This window comes from Archocentrus centrarchus, chromosome 16, assembly GCF_007364275.1.
Source record: "Archocentrus centrarchus isolate MPI-CPG fArcCen1 chromosome 16, fArcCen1, whole genome shotgun sequence".
NCBI classification, from domain to species: Eukaryota; Metazoa; Chordata; class Actinopteri; order Cichliformes; family Cichlidae; genus Archocentrus; species Archocentrus centrarchus.
Genome location: NC_044361.1, coordinates 22,058,871 through 22,077,924, shown reverse-complemented (window position 1 = coordinate 22,077,924; position 19,054 = coordinate 22,058,871). Strand labels below are relative to the sequence as shown.

Sequence of the window (19,054 nt, the reverse complement as noted above, 5' to 3'; positions counted from 1 at the left end):
GACCTCTGGTGGGATTCTGTCGCTCCCACAGGTGAGGCAGTCGATGGCTTTGCTGAGCTCTTCCACAGTGGGTGGGGTGTCTAGCTCCTGCATGACTGGCAGGTCTGGGATGGCATTGAGAGCGGTGTCGGTTACAGTGTGCTGCATCGTGTATAGCTCGAGGTAGTGCTCGGTCCACCGTTGCAACTGCTTCTCCTGGTCGGTAATAATATCGCCTTTCTTGGATTTGAGGGGGGCGGTCATGGATGGGGTTGGGCCCGTTGCCTTCTTGATGCCTTCATACATCCCTCTTGCGTTGCCTGACTCGGCAGCTGACTATGCTGCTGCAGAGGTTCAACCAGTAGGTGTTGGCGCATTGGCGGGCAGTCTGCTGGGCTTTGTTCCTGGCAGTCCTTAGGGCTCGAAGCATAGTGGGGCTGGGCTTGGCCTTGTAGGCCAGTAGAGGTTTCCTCTTCGCCTCAATTACGGGCTCCATATCCTCCCAATGTGCCTCATACCAGTCAGCATTCTTCTGTTTTTTCTTCCCATAGGCAATGATGGCGGAATTGTACACAGCGTCACGGAGGTGGGGCCACTTTGAGTCAATGGTGTTACCTGCTGATGCTTCCTCGCTCTCGTTGAGGGTGTTCTTCAGCCTGAGGATGAACTGCTGGGTTTTCTCTTGGCTGCTGGTGCAGCAGGTGTTGATGCATGGTCTGCCCTTTTTCTTCGTGTGGCGCAACCTCTTCGGCATTACGCACACCTTGCTTGCCATGAGGGCGTGGTCCGTATTGCAGTCTGCACTGTGGTAACTGCAAGTGAGGAGGAGAAGAGAAAGAGCTTTATTTGTCACATACATATACATGCAGTGAGATTCATTCTCTGCATTTAACCCATCACACACATGGGGTATGTAGTACACAGGAGCAGGGGGCAGCCAAGGGGCGCCCGGGGAGCAACCTGGGGAAGTGGGCTTGCTCAGGGAGCCACAGTGATGCCAGCCCGAGGATTTGAACCAGGGTCCTCTCAGTGATGAACCCTCTTCTTCTCCCCTAGGCCACCACTCCCCACCACATTGCCGATGTCCGATCTTCTGGTGACTAGGTCCAGCTGGTGCCAGTGGCTAGAGCGTGGGTGCCTCCATGACACCTGGTGGATCTCTTTGCACTTGAAGAAGGTGTTGGTCATGCAGAGACCATGGTAGCATGAAAACTCGAGTAGACCGTTCTCGTTGATCTTGCCCCTTCCAAAGCTTCCAAGGTAGGTGGGCCAGGCCTCGTGGTCAGCCCCCACTCTCGCATTGAAGTCTATGAGAAGCTAAAGACCTTCAGTGCTGGGGATCCTGGATATTGCTTCATCAAGGGCTTGGTAGAACTTATCTTCTCCTCGGTGGTGGAGCAGAGGGTTGGGGCGTACACGCTGAAAATGTTGACTGGGCCGGAGAACACTGACAGACGGAGGGTGAGGAGTCTCTCTGTGCCTGCTGTAGGAGGGTCAATGAAGCTGATAAGCGTGTTCTTCACCGCAAAGCCAACACCATGCTGCTTCGGTTGGTCCGGGGATTTCCCTTGCCAATAGAACGTGTAGTTAGCTTCTTTGATGGTGCCATTGTCAGCTAGTCGGGTCTCCTGTAAGGAGGCTATGTTGATGTTTAGACGCGAGAACTCCCTGTCAATGACAGCAGTCTTCCTGGCATCGTCCATCTGCTGAAGATCTGCAGTGAATCCGGGACACATGGTCCTGATGTTCTAGCTGGCAAAGCGAAGAGCTGGAGGCTTCTTGCGTTGTGTTTTCTTCGACTTGCCTGGTGCGAGCATTTATTGGCCCACTTTTCAAGAGATGCCTCTCTAATCCCCACGCACCCAGTGGGGCAGGTAAGCCATGGCGGGACGGCACCTTACTGGCTGGGGGCTGCCCAGCTTGAGGTGGGCGGTAGCTGTCCAATGAGGCGCGATGACCTCTCCCACTGTCGAAGGGGACCCTTGGCGCTCATTTCCTACGCCAATTGGATGAGCTTATAACTGGTAACTGTCCCCTCCCGTGTTGAGTCGACATCATACGATGACACTGGAGTGACCTCTCCAGTTGAGCTGAGCTACAGAGCTTGGGCAAAATTATATGGAGGGCCAGCTGTTGCCCATGCAGCAGGCCCCCCCCCTCTCCTCGCAGCTGAAGGATCCAAGGGAAAGACAGGGTCAATACAGCTTGGCTCCAGTTGCACTGCAGGAGTTGCCGGTGCTGACTATACATTGTCAGGCTACCTTGGGGACGCCAGCTCTGGATTTTCTGTAGGGGTTTACTCCCTTAGCCTTTCCCATGGAAGGGTATACCGCAAGTCAGAGGAGGTTTGGAGTCAGAGTTTTCCTCTCCTCTTGTAGGGTAAAGACCCTAAAATACACAGGGAACCCCAACAATCAGACAACCCCCCTATGAGCAAGTAGAGAGCGTCTGTCTCCTGAATCCAAATTGGAAGCTGGTTCCACAGCAGAGTGACCTAAAAGCTGAAGGCTCTGCCTCCCATTCTACTTTTAAATACCCTAGGAACCACAAGTAAGCCAGCAGTCTGAGAGCAAAGAGCTCTGTTGGCGTGATACGGTACCATGAGGTCTTTAAGATAAGATGGGGCTTTATTATTAAAGACCTTGTATGACCTTGTATGTGAGGAGAAGGATTTTAAATTCAATCAGCGAACCAATGAAGAGAAGCCAATATGGGAGAAATATGCTCTCTCTTTCTAGTCCCTGTCAGTACTCTCGCTGCAGCATTTTGGATCAATCAGTTTTTCAGCATCACTCTGAGACAGGATGTTTCTAATTGTTTCTAATTTTAGAGATTTTGCAGAGGTGCAAAAAAGGGAAAAAAAAAAAAGGCAGTCCTACATATTTGTTTTTCCTGGTCAAAAATGACTCCAAGATTCCTCAGTGTTACTGGAGATCAAGGCAATGCCATCCACTGTGAGTATTTGGTTGGACACCACGTTTCTAAGGTTTGTAGGCTAAGTACAAAAACTTGAGTTTTTAAGAAGCAGGGAATTAGAGGACATTCAGGCATTCATGTCTTTAAGACATTCATGTATTTTAACTAATTGGTGTGTGTCATCTGGCTTTGCCAAGCAACATTGTGTATGCTATGCTATGCAGTGCAGTGAGGAGCGCTCGGACCTCTACATTGGAGAAACCAAACAGCCACTCCACAAACACATGGCACAACATAGAAGAGCCACCTGGACTCAGCTGTATTTCTGCCAGGGGGGCGCTAGGGGGTGCTATAGCTCCCCCTGGAAAAGTCATAGAGAAAATAGCTTGTGTCTGTGTGTTGAGAACTGAAAGAACAAATGATCCTTCATAGCACCCTCAGTAAAATGCTTAGCCCCCCCTTTAGCACCTGCAGAAAAATATTTATGGAGCCGCCACTGACCTCTGCACCTAAAGGATGGAGGACACTCTTTTAGGATTGCCAATGTTCACATTTTGGACCGGGAAGACACATTCTTTGAAAGAGGAATAAAAGAGCCCAACTTTCACTAGACTGACAATAATTCATGTTTCTACATAATTGCTTGGAAACTTATTCTTGCGTAGAAATAAACGATACGACTCTTCCCATTTGCGCTCTCGGTTTATCTCAACATAGCTGCTGCCTTCTGACACCTGCTGGTTAACGCGGGTCTTGCCCAGCATTAAACGGAGCCACCTTGAGCTCTGTGCCCATGTTTTCCTAGGATGCCTGCTTCGCATAAAAACTTTGAGCACGTTAGTTTCGATTTTACTCTTGCGGTTTGGACAGAGCCCATGGTCTGAATTACAGCACAGGAAAGCGTGACGCATTCACGCCGTCTCGAAGTTATTGTAAGTAGGTTATTTGATTTTTATTTTAAGATTTGTTAAAGCATACACACTACGCTGAGAAAGTAGACGACAGCTTTATTGTAAAATGCTGCTTAACAATGTGAAAGTGCCTGCAAACGAGATTTGATGTGAGTCAAAGTAAATCGATTAAAGGGTTAAACAGGACTTAGTGTATGTCGTGCCATGCTGTTTACATGCAGTAGTTTTAAAAATATTATAGCCAAGGTAATATCAGAAATTAGTGGATTTACGGTAAAGTAAATGCTCGCAAATTGCTGCGGGAAATAGACATTATTATCGTCTCCCATCTGTCCCATGTTGCGTGAACGCCACACATTCTGCATGTCGTGCGGGTTACGAGGAAGTCGTTCTTTGGCAATCCGAGTGCCTTAAAAATCAAAGAAACCCGTTAAGTAACATCCACAAATGGTTCAAGAGGAGATCATTTGGAACTGAAACACTTACTCCCAGCATTGTGAGTAGCATTTAGAGACTTCAGCTTTCGTAACTGTTTATCTTCCTTTCGCTTGTTATTTTTTTCCTTCAGAAAAACATGGCTATATTGTTCAATTCAATAGGAAAAAAAAAAACAAACATCCTAATTCATTCTTGGCAAAAATATGAAACGTAATCATCTGTGTTATTTTAATTCAGAGGGCCAGTGGTATGCAGAGTATGTGGGCTAAAAGGTCGTTTCTTGGATGAAAGTGAGATTTGTGGCCTATTTTTTCCCGTAAACCTCGCGACCCTCGCGGAATTTCAAATGCCGAGTTTCTTTTCTATTCCCAGTATCATATCCTTCCTTTGAGCTTCAAATTTGGGCTCGTTGTAACGGGAGAAGCACTGACAATATGTACAACAGATAAAAAATAAATAAATACTTGTTTTAAATGAGATATGTCTGTGGGAAAACAATAGGTGCCGGAAGTAACCGCTATCACGTGACTTTCATGACGCTGGAAGGTATCAATGTGTGTGTGTGTGTGTGTGTGTGTGTAGACTTCGTTCACGGCATCCGTCAACGTTATCTTTAAGGTAGCGTATTAACACATCTTGTTTTGTATTTGATGCTTTCCAGAGGCATCTGCTCCCGATCTAAGGCAGAGATGACTACCGAGAAGACTGAATACACTCCTGTGGAGGTGGGAGCATCTCAACCACCTCTTCCCGGCCAGCCAGCGTTTCCCGTCGCATTTGGCATGACCGTGCCAGGCCCAAATACGCTGCAGGGGCCGGTACCTGGTGTTGGTGTCCTTCCTTACCCTCCACCGACTGCGTTTGCACCAAGTGTCCCGGGAGCTTTCGGAATGGCCACGAACCCCGAAGGACAGTCAGGATTTGTTAACCCATCCTATCCCGCATATCCTCCACCACCCTATGGATTTAATGAAAATGTTGAAGGTGAGTATTTGAAATTCTGCTACATTTTTGTTTTTGTTTTACTTTGAACTCAGTTTGATTTTTTTATTTATTTATTTTTTTCTTGTTGATTCCATTTCAGGAGATGTTTACCGTAATGAGGATCCGCCAGCTTTTCATGAGAATCAAGAATTTGATTTTGGGTTGGATAACAAAACCATAAGAAGAGCTTTTATACGAAAGGTAAGAAGATGCTTCATTTAAGGGAAAGTTTCAATGAATGTCATGGGTTATTCAAGTGTTGCAAACCAGCAAGCTACAAATACAGCTTTTAAATATTTTCATGAGGTACCTTTTGATAGTTAGCAGGGTTATATTGTTTAAAGCTGAAACAAATGCATCCTAAATACAGCAAACCTCTCCTACTTGGTAGGGTTAATCAGGTACTTTAATACGAACAGAGATCCACCTTTCTTATTAACAAATATGTGTACGCTGCCTCAACAATGCACTTTTCCCCACAGGTATTCTTGGTGTTAACCGCTCAGCTCATGGTGACATTCGCCTTTGTGGCTGTTTTCACCTTTGTGAAGGAGGTCAAGGTGTTTGTTGCGGTGAACACGTGGACCTATTTGGTGTCCTATGTCGTGTTCTTTGTGTCCGTTTGCGTGATCAGCTGCTGTGGAAGCGTTCGCCGAAGACACCCCTGGAACCTGGTTGCGCTGGTAAGCCAGGGTTTCTCTTCATCGATCGGGAAGGAAATCATGTTTAGACTTATGCAAGCTTTTCTTTCGAAAAATAAGTTGGTTCATTTCTAATGTGGTAAGGTCATGAATCTAACTGCTTTTGTTTTGAAATGTTGATATTTTGTATTTGAGGGTTACAATAAAAGACTCCCTTTTCTCAGTTGTTTAACATGATCAAATCACTTTTAACTAGAAAATCATCTGTGACTCATCTACCTATTGTGCTTATCTTGTTTACAGTCCATCTTGACTCTCAGTATGTCCTACATGGTGGGAATGATCGCCAGCTTCCACCAAACTGAATCGGTGATCATGGCAGTGGGCATCACAGCATTTGTGTGCTTCACAGTGGTCATCTTCTCTCTGCAGGTTTGTATCCGTAGATCTCTGCCACTGGTGTGTATGTCACGTGCATTAATCAAGCTCCGATATGTAAATAACCATAGGTTTCTCTTCCTCCAACAGACCAAGTATGACTTCACTTCCTGTTATGGGGTCCTTTTTGTCTGTTTAATTGTCCTGATCGTCTTCGGCTTCCTCTGCATTTTCATCCGTGACAAGATTCTGCACATCGTCTATGCTGGACTGGGAGCATTACTCTTCACCTGTGTAAGTCCTTAGATAAACTCTTTGCTACTGCTAGGTCAGAAGTTGGATTTTGTGCAGAGTTTTGTCTTAGATTATGTCACAAAATAACAGTGCTAAGTTGGTTGTAGATTAGATGAATATTAAAACAACAGCAATGCTCAGCTGACGTATGTTTTGCGTGCTTTCTTGAAAATTCAGATCTATCAGCGTGCACTGATGCTGGATTTCATACAGATGCTTTTAAAAAAAGGTGAAGGAAATAGGGAAGAAAAAAAAAAAGAACATGCCAGAATTTAGAAAAACACTCTTTTCTAACCTGACTTGCCACAGCACATGAATCTGATGTTGCCTCACATGATGAGAGGTGGTCAGATATTTATATATAGATTTTTTTTTTTTTTTTTTTGAGGGGGGTGGATTTTTTTGACCTTATTAAACTTCTGTGTTGCAGTTCTTAGCCGTGGACACTCAGCTGCTTCTTGGAAACAAGGAACTGGCCCTGAGTCCTGAGGAATACATCTTCGCTGCTCTAAACCTGTACACAGATATCATCAACATCTTCCTCTACATTCTTACCATCATTGGCAGAGCTAGGGGAGGCTGAGCAAAGGGAGAAACAATCAAAACTCTTTTCACATATAGAAGCAGATTCTGATCACTTTGATTTTTGCTTTGTTTTGTAGTGTGTATTCATTACATAGTTAAAAATTGCTTTTGCGTCACCCAGAGTAAATGTAGTATGACATTATTGCTCTGAGTAAGACCACACAGTGTCCAGCTTAGATATTGCTACAGTTTTCTGCAGTGTACCTATTGTACAAAAATTGTATTTTGGTTTTGAAATTTGTATCCTATGCCAAACAAAACCCTTTAAAAAGCGCAAAGATTTGTCTAAACTATCCCCACGTTTTTAGTTATCCAGAAGAATGTTTTGTTGATATTCAGTTTCATTAGCAGTTTATTTGTCAAGTTGTTAAAACTCTAGCAAGTGAACTTTGGGGTTGTTTTGTCAAACCTTTTGCCGGGATCAAAAGTGAATCTTTAATGCTTAACCAATAAACCAGCAGAGATAAGAAGGGCTAAAAAAAAAAAAAAAATGCAGTCAATGAAACCATAACAGAAGACAGATTTAAATATAAACTGATGTGACTCCATGACAACCAAACAAAATGCATCCACTGATGAAAAACTTAAAAAAAAAAAAAAGATTTTTTTCTTTTCTTTTCTTAGAGTATTTCTACAGTGACAATTTAATATTCATACGTTCAAAGAAACTTTTTAAATCTTGGATGTTTTTTTTTCCTTTCCGTTTTCCTTGAACTAAACAAATTCAGACAAAGTCACATGACTCCAGAGTTCTGTTGTCATTTGAATTTAAATTTTGTTTTGTGGAATTTTGTGGCTCAGCTGTGAAACTATCACCCTCAAATGGCTATGGAGCAAACCGCTGTGGACGTGCAGTTAAAAAATGAACAACTCAGGCAGGAAAATGATCAGCTGAAGTCAATATTAAGTGTGGTCACAGGAAACATAGACCTGAGAACCGAGATGCAGAGCTCCAGCAAAGACACTCTGGAGGAATCAACAGGTATTGTGTTTTTCTTTGCCACTAGGTGGCATCTGTGATTCAGTGTTGAGTTTTGACTGTTTGCTCTGAAATCAATAGTTGTACTTTGAACAAGTGATGTGTCTTTGTGATAAGAAGTGTAAGCATTTATAAATATATTTTTTTCTGTGGTGGAACTTGACCATTTTTACTTCATATGTAGATCTAGCATTTTAAAAACAACACTTGATAGAATAAATTGACCCAAGCTATTTTAGAGAAAGAGTACTGTATTCTGTTTTTCATTCACTTTGTCTTCCATCTCTCTATATCAGTGACATATATATATATATATATATATATATATGTGTGTGTGTGTGGGTGGGTGGGTGGGTGGGTGAGTGAGTGAGTGAGTGAGTGAGTGATACTTGTGGCAATATAGAGTAAAGTCTGGGAACTACAATCAATGTATTTTATGTCCAGCTGAGTAAAGAGGTTGCTGCAGTAATCACAGGTTTAGGCGACAGACGCCTGTAACTTAACTTTGCACATGTCTCTGGTTTTCTGCTTGTTATTAATGATAAATAACAAGAACATTATTTTTTTAATCAGTTTTCGGTCAGCGCCGAAGCAGCTTTGATGAGAAGCAATTCAGAAAAGACTTGGAACAAACCAAACCCAAACAGGAACCTCAGACTTCATCTTTCATCAACTTCAAGTCTTTCATCCAAAGCTTTCTGCACAAAGACGACGATGATAGAGCAGAGCTTCAAAGCCACGAGACTGATGCCTCTCTTGATAGCAGCAAGGGTGATTGTTACTTCAAATGCAGAAAATTTTCAAGCTGTAATAGCGCTGTTGACATTTTCCTTTAAAATTCATGTTGATTATCTAGTTTCAGACCCAAACAGGCTTCTTGGAGAGATTGCGTATCAGCTGGATAGGAGAATTCTCTCTCATATCTTCCAGGGGCATAAAAGGTTCTATGGTTTCACTCTGACCAATATACCAAACAAGATCATAGAGGTAAGAATTCTTGCTTTGAAATAATGAGGTACTAAATTCAACTAGTACAAATGTGCCTGTTAAAGAGGTTCCTTTATTTAAATGGCACTGTTCACAATCTACTTAATTTACTCATTAAGAGATCCTCTTTTGCAGGTTAGCACACATCCACTGACAGGGAAGGTGGATCAAGGCTACCAGCTTCATCTCACTCAGAGGTATGCAGACCTTATGGAAAGGCTGAGGCAGCTTGGCTATAAAGAAGCACTTCACGCTCCTTTTACTGAGTTCATTGTCAACACCTATGGGATTCTAAAGGACAGACCGAATGAATGCAACACATGGGAAATGGATTGCAATAATCCAGACTTCTTGAGGAAGGTGATAACAACCACTGCTCCTAGCAAGCTTCACAAGGACCTGCTGCTTGTGCTCACTTGCCTCTGTACGATGGCAGAAATGGACGGGATGCCTCTTCTTTTCTGGTAGTCCCAGCTCAATCCAAATTTGGGTTTGCACCACCCTTAACTGGAATAAAGGATAGTACATGATAAATATTGTGTGCCTACAATTTTGTGCAAACCACAAATAAAATCACAATTGCACATTTATTCATTTCTGCAACACCACCCAGCTGGCTTTATTTAAGTCCTTAAAACATAAAGAATCCAGGGTCTTTAAAATTGTCATACACAAACAAGAAGCACAGCTTGTTGAAAAATGTGGCACATTTTATTTCAGCCAATATTCAGTAATACACTGGGGAGTACTATAATATGCCCTACATCATGGATCTGTCACGGAGCACTGTGTGGCAAGCTGGTTTAGGACCCCAATGCAGGACTCATGAGACAGGACTGAGTTAAAAAAGAAAACTCAGATAATGTATACAAGTAACAAGGGGAACATGGAGACAGCCGAGGAGCAGAGGTGAACAGAATGACACTGAGACAAGAGGAAGCAAAACTGAACATAATCTACACGAAACAAGGGGCTGACAAAATAAAACAGCAAGTGAAAAACAGGGAAACAGAAATGCAGACTTGATACAACAGGTATGCAGAGGAACATGGGGAAATAAAAGTAAAAACAAAACACCAGTGACAAGGGACTAGGACAGAGAGAACCAAAACAGACAACACAGAAACACAGAGAGGCATGGAGAACACAGGGGAATAAGGAATCAAATATAAATAACCTATAATCAAGAACATAACCCAGATAACTAAACTAAAAAGGCTCTACGATACAAATAAAGAAACCAACCAGGATTTACTACAAAAGGTACAAAATTTCAAAACCCACAATAAATGAAGAATCAAACACAGACATAAAACAGAATTTGAAAGTGCAAAACAATAAACGCTGGATCCCAGACACAGGACCATGACAGGATCATGAGATACAGCATGAGTGAGTTTGTCATGGACCTATAGTAAAGTGATGATACTACAAAATGAAAGATGTAGACCTAATGCAGGTCCCAAGGGTGCTATAGTCACTGTTAGTAAAAACAAAGTTTATGTGACAAGCCATGAGTGTAGGGTTAAGGGAGACCTACAACCAGGACTTTGTTGTGTTCCTTTTTGGTCACTCTCTGCCAGAGTGTCTACTACTGTTTGTGGTAACTTGCCCACCTTCTATGTTATCTTGATTTCTCCTTCGTGTTGACCTGTGTGTAGTTTTTTTGGCTGGCTTGGCTCTCAGATTTTCCACTCACCAGCTCCACTCACCTGTTGCCTCTGTTCTGGTCCTCCTTTCATCACTCCTTTAGCTACAGACCGCCTCTAACGCTCAGCTTCCCTGCATGACAGTCTTGCTGTATAATTTGTCAAGTAGGGCTAACGCTGTTATCGCAAATTTTAATTACATTTACGTAACTGGCAATTAATAAATAAACTAAAACCAGAATCAGTCAACAAGGAAGATAAACGGCATATTAAGAAATAAATATTAATTTAAAATAGTTTGTCATTTGGCGAGCAGGGAGGATGTTGCTGTAGGTCGCGCCAGGTGAGGTCACGTGCCACACGGGGGCAGACACCATGACAACGCTGTTGGGGTGTGGCTTAATAACGTTACAGTCTGGGCGCAAAGAGCGGTGTGGATTTATGTTCAAAGGGCTGCTTTACTGATCTGTTGTCGGTTTTCTGCTTTTAAGCTAGACCGTACGTGTTTCCACCGAACATGTGAAAACCATACAATAAATTAAATAAAACACATGAACAGGTTGTGTAGAGTCATCACACGGACCGTCTAAGGTAAGACCATCTTGACTTTCACGTTAGCTGGAATTTTAAGCTAGCAGCGCAACATCACGGGTGTAATAATTAAATAATACGCGAACGGTATAAAGGATGTGCAAAGTGTCTGAATTTACTGCGCCAAATATTCAGAAGTACCAATTTATGAAGTGAATCTGTTAGCTTAAGCTTACCTGCACACGGCCGGTGAGGGGAGAACCTTTGCTTATGTTCACCGAGATTCCTCTACCTGTGTGAATATACGCCGAACAATGACACAAAGTTCACATCTCTTGATTGTTAAGAGGCTACGTGATGATTCAAGTTATGTAATCCTGCTTGCATGATATTACTTTGTGTGTAATCTAGTTGTATTGTGTAATTTATTGCGGGGTTTTTGTATTAAACAAAAAGTAGCTAGGAATGAAAAGCGAAAGTCTGAAATAGTCCTGAATCCTTGAACGCACCATACTGGTGTTCCATTGTTAAGCAGGGTTTGCAATATAATCTGGATTTTCACAGTAAGATGAATGCTTCACCAGATCAGTGCAGTAAACGCCCTGATAGAGTATACAGATCCTTTAGATTGATTTCATTGTGTGTTATAGCAAATAAGTACTTTCCAAACAACAAAAACCAGCAGTACAAGGTTAGAACAAAAAAAGAAAATGCACTGTTTTACTTTACACACACCCATGGACCTTAGATAGTATGTTTAATCTGTAAATACATAAAGGTGTGGTACTTGAGCCAAATTTTGATCGCAGCCTCATTTTACCTTTGGTCAGGAAAAACTGTACAGATGGTGACAGCTGGATTATACGAAGGCTGTTTCCAGCGTGCTTTTCTCTTTGCTTTTTTAAAAGCAATCATGACGTAGTGCATGAACAAGGAATAAGCCGGTCTGTTGTTCCCTGTGAATCTGATTATACTGTCTTCAGGTCTGTACAGCTGCCAGTTGTTTCATGTTTTCCACAACTGCATGTACGGGCATGAAGTCAGAGTGAGTCATTCCTGAGAATGACCACGTTTCGTTTTTCTTGTTTCAGTGTAAGGAGCCCATGAAGGAGAGACGCTGCACAGGAATGAGGCCGGGCCGAGAACCCCGGCGTTATTCATCTTGATTGTTGTTTAGAGACGGTACAGCAGCATGGCCCTGCAGGCTTCTGCCTTTCCTAATGGCTTTGCTGCAGGCATCCATGCTGTGGGATGGGCGTTTATCGTGCCATGTTTCTGGTTTCTTGATCGCCTCATTGCTGTGTGCAAGTCCACCACTCTGGAGCAAACTGAGCGACTGGAGCAAGAATGCTATCTCCACCCCCTTGAGGTTTTTTTTGGCTCCATTACCTTCTTCATTCTTTTTCTTGCTACAGCCCCCTTGGCTTTTCTCGGCTTTCTGCTTTGGGCACCTCTGCAGGCCTGCCGCAGGCCATTTAGCTACCACAGAGAGATGCCATCCTCACCAGATAAGGTGACAAACAAGGGCTTTGAGCTTACAGGAAAAGCATCATTTGTCTTTGCTTCAGCCAACCTGTGTCTGCTGCCTGACAGCCTCGCTCGCTTCAACAACTTAGGCCACACTCAACGCAGGGCAACTGCTATTGGCCAGCACATTGTGCAGGGCGTATCTCGACCCAATATTCGCATCTTAGTTGACTCCCCCAGCAGCTGTGGTACTCTCAGCCCATCCAGCAGCATTCTCCCCGCAGTGAGCTCACCTACATATGGGGCTACAGATAGAGAAGGACAATCCTCTGTAAGTCACTGTTACGACTCAGCTGAAATGCATGATCCAAATTCAAATTCTGATATGGTTTATGTACGCTGTGATGATCCAGAAGAGCCTTTGAATGAGACCTCCTCTCCCCTCCTCAACTCCAACCGTAACTCTAACCAGCAGGGCCGATCGAGTCACCGGAATGCTTCCAGAGCTTTGAGCTCTCAGGGCTGCCACCAGCAGGATGATGTTCCCTGGGAGATATCTTCACTGTTTCCAGCCAATGTTGACATACTGTGCCTAGAAGAGGTGTTTGATAAGAGGGCTGCACAGAAGCTCACCAATGCATTAAAGCCTGTATTTGGACATATACTGTATGACATTGGTGTGTACGCCTGCCAGCCACCGTGCAGATGTTCTTCTTTTAAGTTCTTCAACAGTGGTCTGTTCCTCGCCAGCCGATTCCCTGTGCTCGAGGCCCAATACCACTGCTTTCCCAACAGCCGGGGGGAAGATGCACTAGCTGCCAAGGGGCTGCTTTCTGTTAAGGTGAATTGCTTTAAGTCCCTCTCCTCTCAACAATGTGCTTTGTTTTTGTTTTTTTGGGGGGGGGGGGGGGGGGGGGGGGGGGGGGGGGGTTGTTGTTTTTTTCCTTCAGATCTGTTTGTCGAGAATGAGCACCACTGAATAGGGATAAAGTGTGTTCCCAGATTCTGATATATGTCCTGACAGTGGGAAATTTTATCAGAGCTTAGCTTATCTGAACCAAAGACATGTAACTGCGAGCAAAATTTGTGACATGACAGCAAGTTTAGGAGTCAATTCTGGTCCATTAGGCAACTTTATGATGGAAACCTGTGGTTTATAAAGCTGCACTGCATGTGTAATAAGGAGGGGCATCTTATGAAGCAACAGACATTCTTATTTTAGTGAGGCAGGAAGTGTTGTTTTTATTGGAATTTATTACCAGGAAATTAGACTTTTTTTCTTTAGGTAAAAAACAAAAAACATACAAAAATATACTGTGTAATGTATTTATATGCACGTTAACATAGTTAGGAAGGATTTGTAATGTCATTTATAAACTCACTAGGAGTTCTTTTTTTTATTTATGTAAAATAGGCTTGAACAAACTGAAAATATGATGCCATGATTGTTTTTTTAAATTCCCAGGTGCTTATTGGGCAGAGCCAGAAGCAGAAGAAAGTGGTTGGCTATTTTAACTGCACACACCTTCATGCGCCAGCGGGTGATTCCCAATTTCTGATTTGGTTTGCTCAAATTAACTCAAAATGTTTGCCTTTTCTTTTCTTTTTTTTTTTTTTTTTTGTTTATCTCTATCTACTTATCTTTATCTCTATCTATATATCCATATCTAGATGTTTATGAGAGTCTCCTGTCTTGTGTTATCATGTTTCTGAGAGCCATTTGTGTTCCTATCAGGTGAAGGGGAAATTCGCTGTATCCAGTTAGACATGGTAATGAAGTGGATTGGTGAGTTTCAAGCTGCCAACAAACAGCCTGATGAAGATGTTGTTTTTGATGTGCTCTGCGGGGATTTCAACTTTGACAACTGCTCACCTGGTGTGTTGGTGTTTCATGCAAGAAATTATTTTGTTAATAGATTTATATATTTTTTTAATACGTTGTTTTAATCAAGTGTTATTTTAATTATTTTTGTAGATGATACCCTGGAACAGAATCACTCTCTGTTTGAGGAATACAGAGACCCTTGCAGGGCAGGACCTGGAAAGGAGAAACCCTGGGTCATCGGTTTGTACTATTTATACACAGCAAACTGCAAAAATTACTTTATAATGTGTTATCATGTATTATTAATATATGATAAATGTTAACAATGACCAGAGAATTTCTACGGTTTGTTTTTGAAGGCACTCTGCTGGAGCAGCCCACATTGTATGAAGACGACATAAATACCTCAGAAAATCTCCAGAGGTACTCAGCTGTTTTCAGGAGACCACTACTCGATGCTTCTGTCTTTTCTGCATACTCCACAATTAATTATGGAGTTCCACAGAGTTCTGTGCTAGGACCAATTCTGTTTACACTATACATGCTTCCCTTAGGCAGTATTATATGAAGGCATAGCATATATTTTAATTGCTATACAGATGATACTCAGCTTTATCTATCCATGAAACCAGATGACACAATAAGTTGAACTGTAGGAATGTTTTAAAACAAAGGATTGGATGACCTCTAATTTCCTGCTTCTAAATTCAGATAAAACTGAGGTTATTGTACCCGGCTCCATAAATCTTAGCAACGTGGTGTCTAACCAGATAGTTACTCTGGATGGAATTACCCAGTAACACTGAGGAAACTTGAAGTAATTTTTAACCAGGATATATCCCTCAATGCACATATTAAATAAATATTTAGGACCACTTTCTTGCATTTGTGCAGTATTTCTAAAATTAGAAACATCCTGTCTCAGAGTGATGCTGAAAAGTTAATTCATGCATTTATTACTTCTAGGCTGGACTATTGTAATTCGTTACTATCAGGTTGCCCTGAAAGCCTTCAGCTGATACAAAATGCTTCAGCGAGAGTACTGACAGGTACTAGAAAGCAAGAGCATATTTCTCCCATATTGACTTCTCTTCATTGGCTCCCTGTCAGATCCAGAATTGATATAAAATTATTCTTCTCATATACAAGGTCTTGAATAATCAGACCCCACCTTATCTTAAAGACTTCATAGTACCATATTACCTCAATAGAGCACTTCACTCTCAGGCTGCTGGCTTACTTGTGGTTCCTAGGGTATTTAAAAGTAGAATGGGAGGCAGAGCCTTCAGCTTTCAGGCGCCTCTTCTGTGGAGCCAGCTTCCAGTTTGGATTTGGGAGACAGACACCCTCTCTATTTTTAAGATTAGGCTTAAAACTTTCCTTTTGGATCAAGCTTATAGTTAGGGCTGGATCAGGTGACCTTGAGCCCTCCCTTAGTTATGCTGCAATAGGTGTAGGCTGCTGGGGATTCCCACAATGCACTGAGGGGTTCGTTTCATTCACCTCTTTTCACTCTGTTTATACTTCACTCTTTATTTAATCATTAGTTATTATTAATCTCTGGCTCTCTTGCATAGCATGTCTTTATTCCTGTCTCCCTCCCCTCACCCCCAACTGGTCACAGCAGACAGCTGCCCCTCCCTGAGCCTGGTTCTGCTGGAGGTTTCTTCCTGTTAAAAGGGAGTTTTTCCTTCCCACTGTTGCCAAGTGCTGCTCACAGGGGGTCATTATGATTGTTGGGTTTTCTCTGTATTATTGTATGGTCTTGACCTTACAACATAGAGCCATTTGAGGCAACTGTTTGTTGTGAGTTGGTGCTATATAAATAAAAGAGAATTGAACTATTTACACACTTTACTGGTTACATTGTCATGGCAACCTACTCTGTCTTTTTCGTGTTCTTGTAGAACTTTGGAAAACGAGGATCTGAGAAAGAAGTACATCGCCCCTCCTGTTCCTTCGGGGGGCTCTCCGTTGGTTTACCCTGAAACTGACCAGCCGTGGATTGGACGCCGGATCGACTACATCCTGAATCGTGAAAGCTCCATTTCAAAGCATTGCCAAACAGTATGTGACTCTTTTACTTCCCTCTGTTCTGTCCTCCCTTTCTTCTCAGTTGCTTATGTGCATTTATTTTATTGTATGGTCTTTACCTTATAGTATAAAGTGCCTTGAGGCGGCTGTTTGCTGTGATTTTGCACTATATTAATAAAATTGAATTGAAATGCCAAATGTGTAGATAATTCAGGAAATATTTGCAAATTGCAGAAATACTGACAGCTGTATAGTTACTTCCCATTTAGTAAAATAACGCATCATAAAAAATACATAAACTCTTGTTTCTATTTAGGAAATCGAAGAGGTGACCTTTATAACTCAGCTGGCTGGGCTTACGGACCATATTCCTGTGGGACTGAAACTGAATGTAGTTATGGACTCAGAATCTGCTGATGAATGAGGACTCATTCAAACAACAGTACACAATGTGCACTGCTTTACTCTGTACAGGTACAACAGTGTTTTGATTATATGCTTGAATTTGTAATATCAGTGACTGTTCTGACCAATAAGATTATACCTCAGGTAAAATTTATACAGATTTATAGTATTAAGGTTTTATAATCTATACAATTTAATATATTTGGGGTTGTTCAGAATAGAGGTGTTGATTTTATACAACAGGAGGATTCTCCCAGCACTTTTTCCTACCAAAATAAATGCAAATAATTAATTTTATACAGTGTCTTTTTGTGTGTAATTTTCCATCATTTATGAGGTGCATTATTTCACTTGCCCTTCCAACATAGCAGTCACCATTTACTGACATGACTTTCACTCAACAGCTAGACAAAATGTTGACAGCACATCGTTAGAATTCTAATGAACAAAAACTTTGACTAACAGTGGATTAGTAGGTAACACTTTTGTTTTCTCTTATAGAAAACCATAGCATTCTTACCCTACTTACAAATAAAACAGTTATTTAAAGTAGCATTTGACAAGGTAAGTATAAACTAAAGACCTGAGTGATTTAAATGTCACTGAAAATCTAATTTAAATTAAATAAAAAAAAAAAAAATTACCGTAATGAATATATAACAACTCCAATTTAGGAGCTGCAGCGTCTCATGTGATGAGCCACAACAATGAAATATGGCAAGTGAAATGAATACCTACAATTAAATGTTCTGCTGGAAAACCTTGAGTCCTTGCATTTATGTGGATATTTTGATGCAAACCACCCACCTAAACAATGTTACCCCAAAGGCACCTCCAGACAGCAGCAGGACAATGACCTTCACTTGTGAGTTGCTCAAAAGAAGGAACCAAGCTGCTGACACAATAGGCAGAGTCTGCAGATCTTAATGCAATTGCACATCCACTGGGTAGTGGACAAGAACAACCAAACATCCTCTTTGATTCTCGAGTGTGTTTCATCATATCTAAAGGATAGAAGTGTTTATGTTTTAGATCTGCACAAATAAAAATTAAATTAGGGGTTCCTCAAGGGTCTGTTCTTGGTCCATTGCTCTTTAATCTTCCAATCCAACTTTATTTGTTGAGCACTTTAAAGAAGACAAACAGAGTTGAACAACGACATGATAGCAATAAAATATGACAGTTAATTAACAAAAATTAAAAACTGCAAACAGTGTGTACAATAAATAAAACTAAAATGACTAAGACTAAAAAGTGACCAAAACTGAGTAGATACTAGTATTAATTTTGAAATGCCTTAGAGAAAAAGTGTGTTTTTAAACATGACATAAAAACCTCTGTTGGGGCCAGCCCAATATGGGGGCCACAGTAGCAAAAGCTCAGTCCCCCCCGGTGTAGAAGTGTCGACATAGGGACAGCAAGAAGTAACTGGTCAGCCCATCTGAGAGACCTTTGAGGGGTGTATTCAATATTGAACCTTTTCACAATATTCTCATTTTCTGAGATCCTGAATTTGGGGTTTTCATTAGTTGTCAGTTATAATCATCAAAATTAAAAGAAACAAACATTTGAAATATATCAGTCTGTGTGTAATGAATGAATATAATATACAAGTTTCAGTTTTTGAATGGAATTAATGAAATAAATCAACTTTTTCATGATATTCTAATTTTATGACCAGCACCTGTATGTGTTAAAGGTCTGCCAGGTACATGGGAGCCAGGCTGCTCAAAACTTTAAAAGCAAACAAATAAAGAAGAAAAGATCACTCTAAATTGGAGTGTAAAGAAGGAAAAACAGGGGTAATGTGCTTATGTTTACATGTCCCTGTCAGCAGACGAGCAGCAGCATTCTGGACCATTTGTAAGTGCGACAGTGAAGCTTGGTCAACACTGACATAAAGTGCATTACAGTTATCAAGGCAAGTGGTCACAAATGCATGTAAGACTCTCTCTCTAAATCTCGAAAAGATATAACAGGCTCAACTTTGGAGAGCTGCCTCAGCTGAAAAAAGACATTTAACCTTTACATGGTCCCACTTGGTATGTTAT

General features: G+C 41.7%; 3 protein-coding genes across 6 annotated transcripts; all 3 read left to right on the top strand.

Moving 5' to 3' along the window:
• Positions 1 to 3,660: 3,660 nt before the first annotated feature.
• grinab (glutamate receptor, ionotropic, N-methyl D-aspartate-associated protein 1b (glutamate binding)) lies at positions 3,661 to 7,617 on the top strand. Of its 2 annotated transcripts, none has more exons than XM_030750414.1 (7): positions 3,661 to 3,827; positions 4,906 to 5,228; positions 5,329 to 5,429; positions 5,711 to 5,911; positions 6,173 to 6,301; positions 6,398 to 6,541; positions 6,972 to 7,617. In XM_030750414.1, exons 2-7 carry the CDS (start codon positions 4,934 to 4,936, stop codon positions 7,122 to 7,124), a joined length of 1,023 nt encoding a protein of 340 aa, XP_030606274.1. In that variant the 5' UTR covers positions 3,661 to 3,827; positions 4,906 to 4,933; the 3' UTR covers positions 7,125 to 7,617. The 2 variants fall into 2 exon arrangements, with proteins under 2 accessions (XP_030606274.1, XP_030606273.1); XM_030750413.1 differs by lacking the exon at positions 3,661 to 3,827 and adding an exon at positions 4,163 to 4,302.
• A 110-nt stretch (positions 7,618 to 7,727) lies between these two features.
• On the top strand, positions 7,728 to 9,626 carry LOC115794767 (speriolin-like protein). The gene is made up of 4 exons (XM_030750415.1): positions 7,728 to 8,108; positions 8,679 to 8,876; positions 8,962 to 9,092; positions 9,228 to 9,626. Exons 1-4 carry the CDS (start codon positions 7,949 to 7,951, stop codon positions 9,558 to 9,560), a joined length of 822 nt encoding a protein of 273 aa, XP_030606275.1. The 5' UTR covers positions 7,728 to 7,948; the 3' UTR covers positions 9,561 to 9,626.
• Positions 9,627 to 11,139: 1,513 nt separating this feature from the next.
• smpd5 (sphingomyelin phosphodiesterase 5) lies at positions 11,140 to 17,281 on the top strand. 3 transcript variants are annotated; one of them, XM_030749970.1, is made up of 9 exons: positions 11,140 to 11,332; positions 12,364 to 13,070; positions 13,215 to 13,580; positions 14,205 to 14,280; positions 14,475 to 14,615; positions 14,715 to 14,804; positions 14,924 to 14,987; positions 16,472 to 16,631; positions 16,915 to 17,281. In XM_030749970.1, exons 2-9 carry the CDS (start codon positions 12,465 to 12,467, stop codon positions 17,020 to 17,022), a joined length of 1,611 nt encoding a protein of 536 aa, XP_030605830.1. In that variant the 5' UTR covers positions 11,140 to 11,332; positions 12,364 to 12,464; the 3' UTR covers positions 17,023 to 17,281. The 3 variants fall into 3 exon arrangements, with proteins under 3 accessions (XP_030605830.1, XP_030605829.1, XP_030605828.1); XM_030749969.1 differs by having other exon boundaries at positions 13,212 to 13,580; XM_030749968.1 differs by having other exon boundaries at positions 12,364 to 13,580.
• The last annotated feature ends 1,773 nt before the right edge of the window (positions 17,282 to 19,054 follow it).